General features: G+C 41.6%; 1 protein-coding gene across 8 annotated transcripts in view; it reads left to right on the forward strand.

Moving 5' to 3' along the window:
- The window catches only part of dlgap1a (discs, large (Drosophila) homolog-associated protein 1a), a 142,110-nt gene that overhangs the window by 104,295 nt on the left and 22,690 nt on the right, over positions 1-15,125 (forward strand). For all 8 annotated transcript variants that reach the window (XR_011515507.1, XM_070541761.1, XM_054746514.2 and 5 more), the window contains 4 exons: positions 6,630-6,712; positions 10,073-10,118; positions 14,083-14,364; positions 14,635-14,767. Coding sequence is in view for 7 of the 8 variants with exons in the window: in XM_070541761.1 (XP_070397862.1) it covers positions 6,630-6,712; positions 10,073-10,118; positions 14,083-14,364; positions 14,635-14,767 (544 nt within the window). In the remaining variant the exon portion in view is untranslated. The remainder of the gene's footprint in view (positions 1-6,629; positions 6,713-10,072; positions 10,119-14,082; positions 14,365-14,634; positions 14,768-15,125) is intronic.

A 15,125-nucleotide genomic window follows, 5' to 3' on the forward strand; every position in this document is an offset into this window, starting at 1 on the left:
AAAAAACAAAAGACCAGAAGGCATGAACCATAACTAATATTCTAAGGGGAAGCTGACACTAAGGAAAACACTACAGAAGGAAACTACAGGGGCGTGGCTAAGAGGGGGGAAACCTAGAGGGAATGATAAAAAGGCCTACAAACAGAAGACACATAACAGAGATGCAGATAAAGGACACATGAGGGCGATAAAAGAACACAAAAGGGAATCCAGAGAGGGATGGAGAAACATTAGGAGAAACATGGGGAAAGATGCAGACAAAGGACACATGAGGGCGCCATGAAACACAAAAGGAGAACCTGGAGTGGGAACTGGAGGGGCTGGGGAACAAAGGGACACAAAACATGACAATAAATAACCGCAGCTGCATTCTACTTTGTTCCTTAAATTGTTAGATTCATGAGAGTTGTGAAGTTTTGCAAGTTCTACACGCTGACACATACAACAGTGAGCTCTGCCCAGCTAATTGGTTCTAACTCCCCTTTTGATCCTAAGAAACCAAACCTTGACCACCAGTCAACCAACCACCCCCTGCCTGGACCCAGGAGGGTGCCCCATTTCCTCTATCCTGTGCATGATGCCTTGTATGTTTTGGTCTTCTTTCGTCAAGGTCCATAAATCACTCTGTATGTGACCTTTCCCATGAGGCCATTTTGCCCTGGAAGACCAAGGAGCTGACTGCCCTGATAACACAGGCCTGAGGATCATGGGAGTTCTCAAACTCCTCCACCACATTAGGGTGATTATTGAGCAGAGAGGAAATAACCAGGTCATGTGTGAGGAACGATTCAATTCAAGTTTTATTTATAAAGCGCCAAATCACGGCAAGAGTCGTCTCTAAGCACTTCACATAGTAAACATTCCAATAAAGGTCAGTTCATTAAGCCAATCAGAAAAAAGTTTCTTTTGCAAGGAACCCAGCAAATTATGTTTATGTTTATTCATTTAGCAGAAGCTTTTTATCCAAAGCGACTTACAGTTTATAACCTATAAACTGTTGTGGGCATGTTGTGATCTGTGGGGGAAACTGGAGAGCCCGGAGGAAACCCACACATGCATGGGGAGAACACGCAACTCCACACAGAAAGGCCACAGCTGAGTTTCGAACCTGCGACCTTCATGCTGCAAGGCAACAGTGCTAACTGCGCCACTATGCAGCCCATCAAGCCAATTGCATCAAGTCACTGACCAGTGTCAGTGACTTTACAGCAATCCTCATACTAAGCAAGCATTTAGCGATAGTGGAGAGGAAAACTTCCTTTTAACAGGAAGAAACCTCCAGAGAATCCTGGCTCAGTATAAGCAGCCATCCTCCACGACTCACTGGGGATGGAGAAGATGGAGCTGACACACACATACACCAACACCAACACCAACCCACCCACACGTACTAAGTAGAGTTTCTGTGGTTACAATGTGATTTTTTAGTACATATTCTATTTGGTGAGAGATAAACTTTATTGTATTTATCCTCGTGAATCTATAATTAAACGGGTAAACTAGTAGTAGCGCATTCAATGTCAAAGAAAGTAAAATGTTATTATCAGGAGAGGGAGAATGTTTAAGTGGTTAGCAACAGTGTTCAAGTCGATGCCCCCCTCCATGAGGCCACCACAGCTCAGCAGAACATCATTGTAGCTTCTTCTGGGGAGAAAAACACTTTGAGAAAAAATAAAGCTAACAGCTGAAATAGCAGGAAATAAAAGAGTTAAAGAGCAAATTGTAGAAGAAAATAGTAGTGTGTGGAATGTGGTCAGTATGTCCTCCAGCAGTCTAAGCCTATAGCAGCATAACTACTGAGTCAACTCTGGATAACCTAGCCTTTTAGATGGAGGCATGTTGGAGGCAGGCAAGGGAGAGCCGTCTTTACCGACTGTACACTCCACCTCCCTCTACTCCCCCACTTGTCCAGATCTAGGCTAACATCAGATTTTAACCATAGGCCCTATCAAATAAAAATGTTTTAAGCCTAGTCTTAAAAGTAGACTAGGTGTCTACCTCATGGACTAAAGCTGGGAGGTGGTTCCGCAAGAGAGGAGCCTGGAAGCTAAAAGATCTGCCTCCCGTCCTATTTTTAGATATTCTGGGAACCTCCAATAAACCTGCAGTCTGAGAGCAAAGTGCTCGGTTAGGAACATATGGAACAATCAGATCACTGATGTATGATGGAGCTTGATTATTAAGAGCTTTACGTGTGAGAAGGAGGATCTTAAAATCTATTCTGAATTTAACAGGCAGCCAATGTAGGGAAGCTAAGACAGGAGAGATATGATCTCTCTTTTTAATTCTCAATAGAACTCTAGCTGCAGCATTTTGGACATCCTGAAGACTTTTAACTGCAGTCTGTGGACTTCCTGAGAGTAATGAATTACAGTAATCCAGTCTTGATGTAACAAATGCATGAACTAGTTTTTCAGCATCTCTTGGAAAGGATGCTTCTAATCTTAGCAATATTCCAAAGGCAGAAAAAGGAAATCCTACAAACCTTTTTAACGTAGGCTTTGAATGACATGTCCTGGTCAAAGATAACACCAAGGTTCCTTACTTTGTTTTCGGATACTAATTTAATGCCATTCAGGTCAGGTGATTGACTAAGCAATTTCCTTTTCTGAATTCCGGGTCCAAAGATGAGAACTTCAGTCTTGTCTTGATTTAAAAGCAAAAAGTTTTGAGTCGCCCAATTTTTTATGTCTTCAAGACAAGTCTGTAATCTAACTAACCAATTAGGTTCATCAAGGTTAATGGATAGATATAACTGAGTATCATCAGCAGAACAGTGGAAGTGTATCCCATGTTGTCTAATGATTTTACCAATTGGGAGCATATATATATAGAAAAAATAATTGGTCCAAGCACTGAACCATGTGGTACTCCACAAGTAACCCTGGAGTATGAGGAAGATTTGTCATGTACATTTGCAAAATGAAATCTATCAGACAGGTAGGATTTAAACCAGCCTAGCGCTGTTCCTTGATCCCTACAACATGTTCAAGCCTTTCTAAAAGAACTTTGTGATCAACTAAGTCAAAGGCAGCACTGAGATCTAACAAGACTAGAACAGACACAAGATTCTTATCTGAGGCCACAAGAATATCATTTGTAACTCTCACTAATGCAGTTTCAGTGCTGTTATTCTCTCTAAAACCAGACTGAAATTCCTCACAGATTATTAGTGTTTAAATGCTCACATACTTGGATGGCCACTATTTTCTCAAGGACTTTGGATAAAAATGGAAGGTTAGACATTGGTCTATAATTCATTGGGTCATTTGGATCCAGAGAAGGCTTCTTAAGTACAGGTTTGATTACAGCAACCTTAAAATCCTGCGGAATGTATTCATTTACTAATGATGGATTGACTATATCTAGAGTGGGGGCAGTAACCAAAGGAAATGAATTTTTAAATAATTTGGCTGGGATTGGATCTAAAATGCAAGTTGAAGGTTTAGATGAAGCTAATCCATCCATCCATCCATCCATCCATTGTCTGAACCCGCTTCGTCCACGTAGGGTCACGGGGGGCTGGTTCCTATCTCCAGCGGTCAATGGGCAATCAGGCAGGGTACACCCTGGACAGAGAGCCAGTTAGATGAAGCTAATATTTTTGATAATTCTGAAAGCTCAACTGGATCAAAACAGTTCTAACACAGATGAGGTTCTACAGTTACCTCTGATGCTGCCTCACTTCTGAGGAAGAAGAAACCGCATCAGGGAGGATGCTAATCATTTTGTTTCTAATAGAATTAATTTTACTTGTGAAAAATCCCATAAAGTCGTTGCTGCTGAGGGCTAAGGGAATAGATAGTTCAGAGTTATGATTCTGTGCAAGTTTGGCAACTATACTGAAAAGAAATGTAGGATTGTTCTTATTCTCCCCAATTAGCGCTGAAAAATAAGCAGTTCTATCTTGTCAAAGCTTGTTTTTATAAAGCACAAGACTATTTTTCCAGGATAAGTAGGAATCCTGATGTGTAGAGTGCCATGTTCTCTCCAATTTTCTAGAGTTTTGTATTAAAGTTTGTAAATGAGAATTAAACCAGGGAGCCAACTTCCTGTCCCTAATTACCTTCTTTTTTAAAGGGGCAACATCATCTAATGCCACATGTAGAGGAAGTAACATTATGAACTAAGGCATCAATTTGTGAGGGGCTAGAAAACATTGCCCTCTGCTACGTTCCTCTGAGATGCTGAGGACAGTAAAGACGGGACAGTTGATTTAAAAGATGCAACAGCCTTGTCAGATATAGACCAACTATAGTGAAATTTACTTTCATGTCTCAAGAACTGTTATAAAAAACTCAAAGGTTGTCAAAAAGTGGTCCGAGAGGACTGGATTATGTGGAAATATCGTTATTTTCTCACACTCTATGCCATAAGTCAGCACAAGGTCTAGTGTATGATAGCAGGAGTGGGTGGAGCTATGTATTCTTTGAGTAAAACCAATTGAGTCTAAGATATTACTAGAGGCTACATTGAGGCTATCATTTTCAATGTCCACATGAATGTTAAAATCCCCCACTACAATGACCTTATCAGTATTTAGCACCAAATCAGATTTAAAAAAATCTGAGATCTGATCCAAAAACTCAGAGTACAACAAAGTAACAGTCTTTTGGTCATAATGTGTGAAACTCGCTGAAAACAATCTGTTTGCATGGTGTTTCTGGGACCCTCTAACGAGGATGCAGTATCTTTGAAGGATAAACTTGGACGTGTTTTACACACTGTATTACTCTGTAGTTCCATGTTCTTGACAGTGATTTAGCTGAAACGTTTATTCAAAACTTGCACTTCCTTTGCGTTAAATCAGGGATTCCCTAAGTGTGGTGTGCGCACCCCTGGGGGTGCGCGAGCTGTCGCTAGGGGGTGCGCGAGGTGAAAAGTGTAATGGCTGCGGAGCTCAGAGAAGTCTGTCATATGTCACCATTAGCATAGCCAGAAACTCATTTGTGGGTGGGCCTAAGAAAAAGTAAGTGGACCCAATAAATGCAATTGAAAACAAGTATATTTTGTGTGTATGTGTGTGTGTGTGTGTGTGTGTGTGTGTGTGTGTGTGTGTGTGTGTGTGTGTGTGTGTGTGTGTGTGTGTGTGTGTGTGTGTGTGTGCGTCCTCCGCATGTGCCCTAGCTTCATAATAATAATGCTGTCCGAGCTTCAGCACTCTGGCCTGCGCACGCTGTTAATAGCATGATATGTTCAGTATTTGATCATTTTTAAGATGTTGGAGAAATCTGAAGGTGGTGAGTCATTCTGGCAGATTGTAATTAACACCCTGTCTCATGCAGGTGTTCTGACATTGTAAACCTCACACACAGAACATTGTGGATGTAACAAAATAAATCAAGAAATGATTCCCATCTGAGCATTTTAGCATTATTATATTATTATACTAGCACACTGACTGTGGGACAGCATTCTAAACGTGTCAGGCTATTAACAGCGCGCTGAAGATCTGAAGTTCAGAGTGCGTCTGTCAGAGGTCAGACGTGTTCCAGCGGAACCACGGCTCATGGGTGCACATGTGAGCACATCTGGGCTGGGCAGAAGTAATTTTACAACATTGGTTTAAATAGTGCCAATAACGAGACGCGGTGACTGGAGCGGCTCATGGAGATGTGCCGCACACACAGACACACACACACACACACACACACATACTGATTCAACAAGCGCATTATGCGCAAACTCCGGCGCTGCGCTGTGCCCTCAGACTGAAGGCAGAAATGAGCGCTGCCTCCTACGTGATAAATACGTTTGACGTTTTATAACAACATTTTTCATTCAAGGTCAAGTTAAGATAATAGCTTCTATTTTGGGATGACGTATTAAAATCGAGTCCGCTCCAGCCAGTGACTCCTCATGAACCCGACTACAACTCATGTTACTGCAGCATTTGTTATTCCAGTCCGCATGGCAGCGGATCGCAGATTCAGCCACACCATAAAACAGCAATAAGTCGGTCTGAGGCAAAAGTGAACCTCGTGGCTATAGCTTTTCCATCTTTTCCCCTGTAGACATTTGATTACGCACAAGTAGGTGGCTAGTTCAGGTTTATACAGAGCAGAAGGAAGGAGAGAGCTCTGGTTAAACGGTCCTGCTTTAAGAAAACCATTAAATTGCATTTTTTATGTGCTACCTGGGCACTCTAAATATTGATTTTAAATTAAATCAAAGGAAATTGTAATGGTATTGAATGTTTATTAATTACTATTTCAAAAATACATAATACATAAACATAAAAATGAAAGTGATGGGGAAAAAGGTCGATCATATTTTTTAACCCTGTCTGTCGAGTGACTGTTTAGCGTGACGTCTGATATATATATTTATATATATATGGCTATAGGGATATATATATATATATATATATATATATATATATATATATATATATATATATACATATACATATATACACACACACATATATATATATATATATATATATATATATATATATATATATATATATATATATAAATATATATATATATATAGCCATGCCCTGATGTGGGGCTGCGTCGACATGGTCGGGATATAGAAGGGGTTGCGCGGCTAAATAAGTTTGGGAACCGCTGCATTACATGAAAGAATGTCACCAGGTTTTACTTGTTCTGTTCTGGTTGCAGGTTGATGGACCAGAAGAGGTTCCAGATCCAGAAGATCCATCCAAGTTTACCTCTGTAGGCGTACAGGTGGAAGATGACAGAGGGTGAGAGTCTAACCACCTTTGTTTTACTTATTTGCTTTTTATTTTGAGGCAAAATCAAATAAACTCCCAAATGAAATTAAACAGTTGAAGACAAAGAAAACCTAACACCTAGTACGATCATTATTTCATTCCCTTGTAATCGGGTCGCAGTTTCTATAAAAAAAGACAAAACCAACACGTTCTTATTGAGCTGAAGTAAGTAAGTAAATTTTATTTATATAGCACTCATCAGAGACATAGAATCACTAAGAGCTTCACATTGATCAAACAAAATAAAACAAAGTCATAAAATCATGATCTTAAAACAGAAATAAATGAACATTAGAAAAAAATAGTCATAAAATTATAAAATATCATAAAACAAATGAAAGGTGATTACAATCCTGTTTCCCCCAGCGAGAGCAGCCATCTTTCATTCTGCTTTCAGTCTTTAAACTGATCATTCCAGTCCATCAGCGAAGCCAATTTTGGGTTTTTAAACTTGTCCATATCATCCGGTGACCCCGAGATGACATCCATTTTGCGCAGTAATACCGGTATCGCAGCCAGAACATTGTCCAGCTTACGATTCACCTCGAGTAACGTCCCAGTCTGAGAAGTCTCCACACGGACGGTGCTTTCCATGGGTGCGGGTCGCCCTTCAATCGCTCCTGTCTTCCCAAATTTCCAGAAAACCAGATATCCTCCTACTCCAATCAGGAGAAATCCAGTGATCATCAGGCCGAATATCCACGCATCTTCGATATCCTCAACGGACAGCTGGGAGAGGCATATGATCTTCCATTCCCTCCAGGAAACAAGCATATATTCCACCGGGTGTGTCCCCTGTGGACATGTGGGAGCCCCCTGCTCCGTTCTCATTGTTGAAAAAAACCATCAATCGCGTTGAATGACCAGTTTATCAAATCCATAGTTAAAAATAGGGTTTTTCAGAAGAAATGCAAAGAAGTGCTCTGTGGGCAGACAGGACAAAGAGCCTTGGGAAAAAAAGATAAGGGAGCGAAAAGAGAAGCGTCTGTACTCCGCGAGTGCCAGGAAGAGATATGTAACCACTTCATATTAACTGAGAGACGAGAGAGTCACCTTTAAAACGTTTAAGAAGATTTATTTCTAAACAATTTTAAACAAGACTACCTCTAAATTCTAAGTGAATGAATGGATCTTGGTGTGAATGAGACGTGAGATGAATAGTGTATGTGTGAGTTATGTCATCAGAACTCTCGTATCCAGAGAAGCAAGTTTGAGTGATGTTGTAATGTTTTGCTCTTAAGCTATGATCGGAGTTTCATAAACACATAAGATGCCATTTTGTCGCTCCACACATACCATTAGGATGAGACCTCCGTACAGATGCAGAATGCCAGGTCCTCGAACCCGCCTTTCGGTACAGGAGCCGATGAAACAGCGTCAGCAGTACGACAGACTAGTCTTTGGATTGTCTCCAGGTAAAAAGCGACAGTTGGTTGACAGCGTCAGATGGACCCGGAGGGTCAGGGAGTTCAGCTTTTATTCTGAAAGGAACCATTGATTGGTTGGTAAAAGGCAACAGATTTTATCCAGCTTGTTGGTTCTTTGCTTAAAAAGGAAGTCCGGGTGGCCGGTCCGATACTTCTCTTGGAATGCGGTGAACTGCAATGAACTGTAGAGAACTCAGAGAACTGAACTAAGATGGCGTGGGGATTGGTTTTATTAATCTGGATGTTTTGATTTCTGGTCAAATCAAAGTTGGACAGATTTATAAACACCACAGAGACTATGCCATGCTTCAGACAGGAAGGTTCCGATTGGATGAGTAAAAGCAATGTGTCAGGTGTTTACATTACGTGTAGACAGCATGTCTAATGCAGCTAGATTAAATTCATATTACTTATTAAACTTACTAATCAAAACATTGTCATTTCACAGATTGGTCATCATCTTATTATTGACTAACACTTTGTTTGATTAGCTTTATTAAAAAATAGAGTTCTTTGATTTATTATAAGGAAAGAGTCCTTTATCTTCATTCCTCTCTTGGGCTGGAAAGGAAAACAGTTTAGAAGCAAATGCATGACCTTGGGGCAATATCTCATGCAGATTAGTTCTTGCTGAGGAGAGGGGCAAAATGACTTTTAGGTAGAAAACAGTCATTTCATTCCGTTACATAGTCTATTCTTGAAGGTCTGGTTGGTGGTTGAGAAGAAAGAAGTTTCGGTCAGGTTTAGCATTTTTGCTCAATGCATTTCAGCCCAGTCTCTAGTGATGTGTTAAACCTGGGGTTTCTTATGCTGATGTTTCGTCCTCCTCTCCAGAACTTTAGTCACAGGTGTCGTATCACATAATTGCTGACATGATCCTGCTAGAAGAAGATGAGCTTACTGCTGTACTGGATGTTCTTTTAAATCCTGGCTGATTGAAGCTTTTCTTTCTTTTGTAAGAAAATATATTACTAATGATCTGGGGCTGTGGAGTGTTCAGGTGGCTCTGGCCAAGCAAGCATAAAGGTGTTTCCTCAGTTTCGTTTTTAGGTACTCTGGTAAAGTTCTTCCAATAAGAACATTGTATTTCTTTTGTGAATTTGCCTCCAGATGTTTAATCCATGTTTGGATGTGCCCTGTATTTCGAGTGTGTATGAGAGCACTTCTGTCACCTTGGCACTCTGTTGCTCTCTGGCTTTTTCAATATCTTCAAAAGGATATTTTTTTTCTGGTTCTGGGTCCTGCCAGATTTTTGAAAGCTTTTCAAATGAAATACAGAAACACTTTTTAAACATCTGCCTTAAAAAAGTCTTCATTATGTAAGCTGTAACAGTGTAGCATGAAACTCAGGATGATAGATGTTGGGTTATTTTTTAATAATATCAAGTCACCTTAAAGAGAAGTCAAACGCACAGAGAGAATTAGGGCAATATTATTGTTTAGTTTTCTTTTCAAAAGGAGAAATGTGAAGCAATGATCATACAGACCCGTAAGCATGGTTCACACAGTCTCAGCGAACATTCATCCTCTGAGGGTTTTTGTTAACAAAGCACACACAAACACATACCTAAACTGCTCCGTAGACATTCAGGTGGAAAGCTGTTTAACGTAGGGAGTAAAAACAATGCCACATCTCCCTCGTACAAAATCAGGTGCATTCAGTCAACATTCTATTTCTCATGGGAGTGTGACTGATAACACAGAACAGCGTGGTCTGGGGAATGTCGTTATCCTCCCTGTTGAGACGGGAAAGCTGGCACAGGATAACACTCACATTTAATGAAGCAACAGGTGTTTTACTTAAAAGGCAGTTATGATTTTAAGCAGTAATGTCAACGAAAAACCACTTTTTCCCTATCAATAGAATTTTAATGTCTTGTGTTTGTCTCTTCCTGGTGGTTAGATATCGGAGGTTTCAGCGCTCAAACAGCGTGACTGCTGCTGTACAGGTAAGTTTGAACTCTTGTCTTTAATAAAAAAAAGTATTGTATTATACAGTAATCCCTCGTTTATCACGGTAGATGCGTTCCAGACCTGGCCGCGATAGGTGAAAATCCGCGAAGTAGGGACACCCAGCATGCCCCTCGCGGGGATTCCTTCCACGTCGCACCTACGTCACAAACCGCGGCTATAAACGGAAGTCGCCTTTCCAGCTCACCACTCAGTCATCGTTTCTTCAGATTCATGATCAGAGTTTCCAACCTACCGATCAATCTAACGAACTATCAGCTCATAGTAAGTTATCTTACTTACTTCTGGAAAGCCCGGCATTTCCGTGTCACTTCGTTGACGCTCGAACGCTCAGGGGCTTCCTAGATCAGCCGGCGTTTCACCGACGCTATCACTTCTGCGTCTGTGAAACCACGCTCCCTACAAGCTCAGCTCCCGAATCCAGCTGACCTGTCTGACATACAGTACTATACTGAATTATCATATGATCACATTCTCTTTTTGTGGGTAAAACTCAAGAAAAAAATTTTTTTTACTTGTTTTTTTTAGTTTTATTACAAAAAGTGCATTTTATGATGAAATTGATGAAAAAAACAAGAATTTCTTGATATTTCGCATAGAAAAATACCGCGAATCAGTGAAAAATACCGCGAATCTGTGAATTCCCTCTGAAAAATGCTCCAAAGAAAAAATCCGCGAAGCAGCGAATCCGCGATGAACGAACCGCGAAGTAGCGAGGGATTACTGTAAACATATGAAACCTATGTTTTATGTTTTAAAAAATTATATATATATATATATATATATATATGTATATATATGTGTATATGTATATATATATATATATATATATATATATATATATATATATATATATATATATATATATATATACATATACATATATATATACATATATTAATTTCCTCCCCAAGAAAACAGCAATGAAATAATCCTCCCTTTGCCTTTTTTCATTTTCTTTTTTTTTTAAACCGTGTCCTGTCTGGTTGTGAAGCAATCAGAATTGATGTCTGAATGTCGAAGAAAAGCCTTGCGGTTTTTCCCCTCTTTCACATCAGATGCAAAAGAGCGGCGATGCGATGCTAAGCGCCGTGGTAGGAAGAGCGCTGGTACTCGGCGCCCTTGTTAACGTACGGTCGCGTTCACATCAACTACACGAAGGCTCGTGGCGAAGGCTTGCGCTGTTGCAGCTTGTGCTATAATGCCACTCCTGATACCAACATTTTATTAGAAATATTTTCTGTTGTTTGAAATACCAACGGGCACAGAGACGGATGTGTAAGAGAAAGGGAGAGAGAGAAGGAAGAGGTGGGGGAGGGGGGTTCACAAAAATAAACAATGATGAACAAGAATCTGCTTCTAGACCTGCAGAAAGAGAGCGAGAAAAAAGGGGGTACACAAAAATACAACAAGATCTAAATATCACTGTGCCAACAACATGAGGATATAAAGTAGTAACAATTTTTGATGAGAAACACACAGTAATAATTCATAGTGCATTTAGTGCAAACCACAGCCACCACACAGATGATGTGTTGAAAATGTCCAAGTCCATCCTTCTGAGAGCACCATGTGAGCATAGACCTGCCACCGTATGGAAGATGGAGGAGTTCCAAGCCCAAGAGATCCAAGGGTCTCCCCGAAGTGCAGGAAGCCCTGAGAGACAGCCGCCGGAGAAACCCCTAAACCCCTGTCTGAGCTCAGAACACAGCGGCCCAGGACCTAAGGGCGACCAACCTCCCCGGGGACCCGACAGAGTCCAGGGATCCATACCCCACCAGGCAGCCACCGGGTGTGACTCTACAGCTCCCCAAAACTTCCCGCCCCTGACACGGTAGCTGCGGATTTGCAGGAATTCTGAGGCACCACCCACCAGCAGAAGAAGTGGCCACCGTTAAGACCTCCCACACATGGCTGCTGGAAATCAGCCACTTGGGCCAGCTCTTTCGGGGGAATCCCTCCAGCCAGCTGAGAAACACAGTCCCTCCAGCGTGTCCTGGATCTATGTGTTTATATTCATTTATGTTTATAGATCTCCCTTTGGGTCTCCCCCCAGTTGGATGAGTCTGGAAAACCTCACCAGGGAGGCATCCAGGAGGCATCCTAACCACATGCCCAAGCCACCTCAACTGGCTTCCCTTGATGTGGAGGAGCAGCAGGTCTACTTCAAGCCCCTCCCAGATGACCGAACCTCTCACCCTATCTCTAAGAGAGAGCCTAGACACCCTGGGGAGAAAAAATCATTTCAACAAAGCAGAATCAAGAATCTTTATTTGTCAATGTACCAGCATCGCGGTACAGTGAAAATTACAGTTTCAGAACAATCCGTCCAACAATAAGAATAACAAGACAATACATAATTTCCATAATGACATCCACTTTTTACGTCAATGCTGGGATCGCAGCCAAAGTCTCTAGCTTGTGATTCATCTAGACAATTGCCTGACCCCGCTGCACACTGGAAGCAAAAGCGGCGCGGAACGACAGCGAAACGGCTCTGCCTCAAATATATTCCATTATAGTCTATGGAGTGTAACAAACCAGTCACAACGTGGCAATTTTCAGACGCATCCCAGAAGTGACACGCCACTGAAGATAGGATCAAGTTCTATTTTTTCCGCAAGGCGCTTCTGGGATGCGTCAATTACCGCAGTTAACACAGGGCTAGACAGGAAATCACACACAGTTTCAGTGTAAAATCCCTGGTAATTTTCAAAATAAAAGTATTGCAGTGATGCTATTTCATATATGTGAAGCTTATGTCTGACCTAACGCCTTATTTACTTACAGCATCATTCCAGAAGTACAGTGATGTGTTTTCATGGCTTTAATCCTGGCGGTGGAGAAGAACAACATCATATATAAATAACGTCAAACAGCAATATCAAATGTGATTTCCTTCTTTTTGGTTTAATGATGGATTGCATAAACAAACCGTAACCTTTGAAATCTTGAGGGATTTTGTGATCTTGCGAGTCAAGCGAGGAGCATGGCAGAGAAGCCGCTTCACTCCTGAGACTCTGGGTGTGCACTTGAGTGCTGTGATTGTTGCTAATAAACCGTTCCGCTGCTGTTCTGCGTCACTTTTGCTTCCAGCGTGCAGTAGGCGTGAGTATGTCCTTTCACAGATCAGTAAACTTCATCCCTGAGTTCAGGAAGCATTCCGATCGCCCCCGAAAGCTCCTTAAATTTTTGATATACCAGATAACCGCCCACGTCAAAAAGCAGAAATCCGGAAATCATCAATCCAAAAATCTTCAGTATCTTCAACTAAAAGCTGGCAAAAGCATATTATGTTCCACCTCTTCTGGGATTCCAAAATACGCCCAGCCAGATGCGTTCCATCCGGACATGTAGGAGACCCTTTCTCCAATCTCAGTGTCGACAAAATTTTGTCAGTCGCATTGAAAGACCAACTGACCAGATCCATATTTCAATCATTTTCCCGATTTCAGAAGCAATGCAGAGAAGTGCTGTGGAAACAGGCAGACAGAACAAAAAGCCTTGGGAAGATAAGGAAGGAGAAAGAAAAGCTACTGCACCCTCCAAGAGGTAGAAGAGAAAGATCTCATTCTTTCAGTCCATACCCAAAGCTCGTGACCATAGGTGAGGGCTGGAACGTAGATCGACTGGTCAGTCGAGAGCTTTGCCTTTCAGCTCTCTCTTCACCACAACAGACCGGTACAAACACATATGTATCACTGCAGACGCAGCACCAATCCACCGATCAATCTCCTTATCCAGCTTTTCCTCACTCGTGAACAAAATCCTGAGATACTTAAACTCCTCCACTTAGAGCAGGACCTCATCCCTGACCTGGAGAGGGCATTCCACTCTTTTCCAACTCAAGACCATGGTCTAGTATTTAGAGGAGCCAATTCGGGGCAGTAAGTCACAGAACTACTCACTCAGCTTAACTTTGTTTTTGTTTTTTTTCTCCAGGCAGATCTGGACTACCCAGACCTACTGGACATGCCTCTTGACTCCCCTAACCCTCACAGGGATATCCGCTCCCCCGTCGGTATCCCTCGACAGTATTCCCGTGATGCTGCCACCTCCACTGTCAGCATTCAGGGCTCAGGGAACCACTATCATGCCTGTGCCTCTGATGACTATGAAGATGTTGGTTTTGATCCATCCATCCTCCCCCCTCCAGACCCTTGGATAGACACTGTAACTGATGACTCACTTGATGCCAGCTTCAATAGCTCTTCTATTCTGGAAGTAAGTGATAGCTCACAGCAACATCCGGTTTTCAAACAATTTAAAACAACTGCACAATATGTTTTTTTTAAATTGCTTATCCGATTGAAAGAATTGTAGAAACCATTTTTAGCGCATGTACATACACTTTAAAGTTTAAATTATAACAATTTCAAAGTTTAGCATGGTTTTCTTGATTTATAGTTTTACTTTACCATAGGAATCAAGCTTAGTTCTTCTCCGAGTTGTGAGTTGTGATGGTAAGTAAAGCTTTGATTCATCTCATGAAAGGTGGTGCAGCGATCGGTCTGTCAGAGAGATGGACGCTGGTTCCTGAAACTGCTGCAAGCTGAGACCGACCGCATGGAGGGCTGGTGTAGACAGATGGAACTGGACCAGAGGGAGAATGACCTCCCCGAAGACAGTAGGTCTTTTCATGCACCACTCTTTAACCCTCTGGTGTCCAATCCTGGTCCATGAGGACTAAGATAAAATATTAGACATTTCTCTGCTCAAACACATTTGAAATGAGTCAATAGAATAGAGTAGAATAGACTTTATTGATCCCACAGTGGGGAAATTCACTCGTTGGGTGATTAGTAGTGTTGCCTGACACAAGCAGATGCAGAAGATGTAATTCAGTCAATAAATCAGGTGAGTTGAAACAGAAAAAATGCAAGAATGTGCAGGAATGTGGTTCTCTAGGGCCAACACTGGACACCACTGCCCCCCATACCCAGCAATCACGTCAAGCTTTCAATGTGTGATTACTTAGATAAAGT

The sequence above is a fragment of the Nothobranchius furzeri genome, chromosome 11 (assembly GCF_043380555.1).
Source record: "Nothobranchius furzeri strain GRZ-AD chromosome 11, NfurGRZ-RIMD1, whole genome shotgun sequence".
Classification (NCBI taxonomy): domain Eukaryota; kingdom Metazoa; phylum Chordata; class Actinopteri; order Cyprinodontiformes; family Nothobranchiidae; genus Nothobranchius; species Nothobranchius furzeri.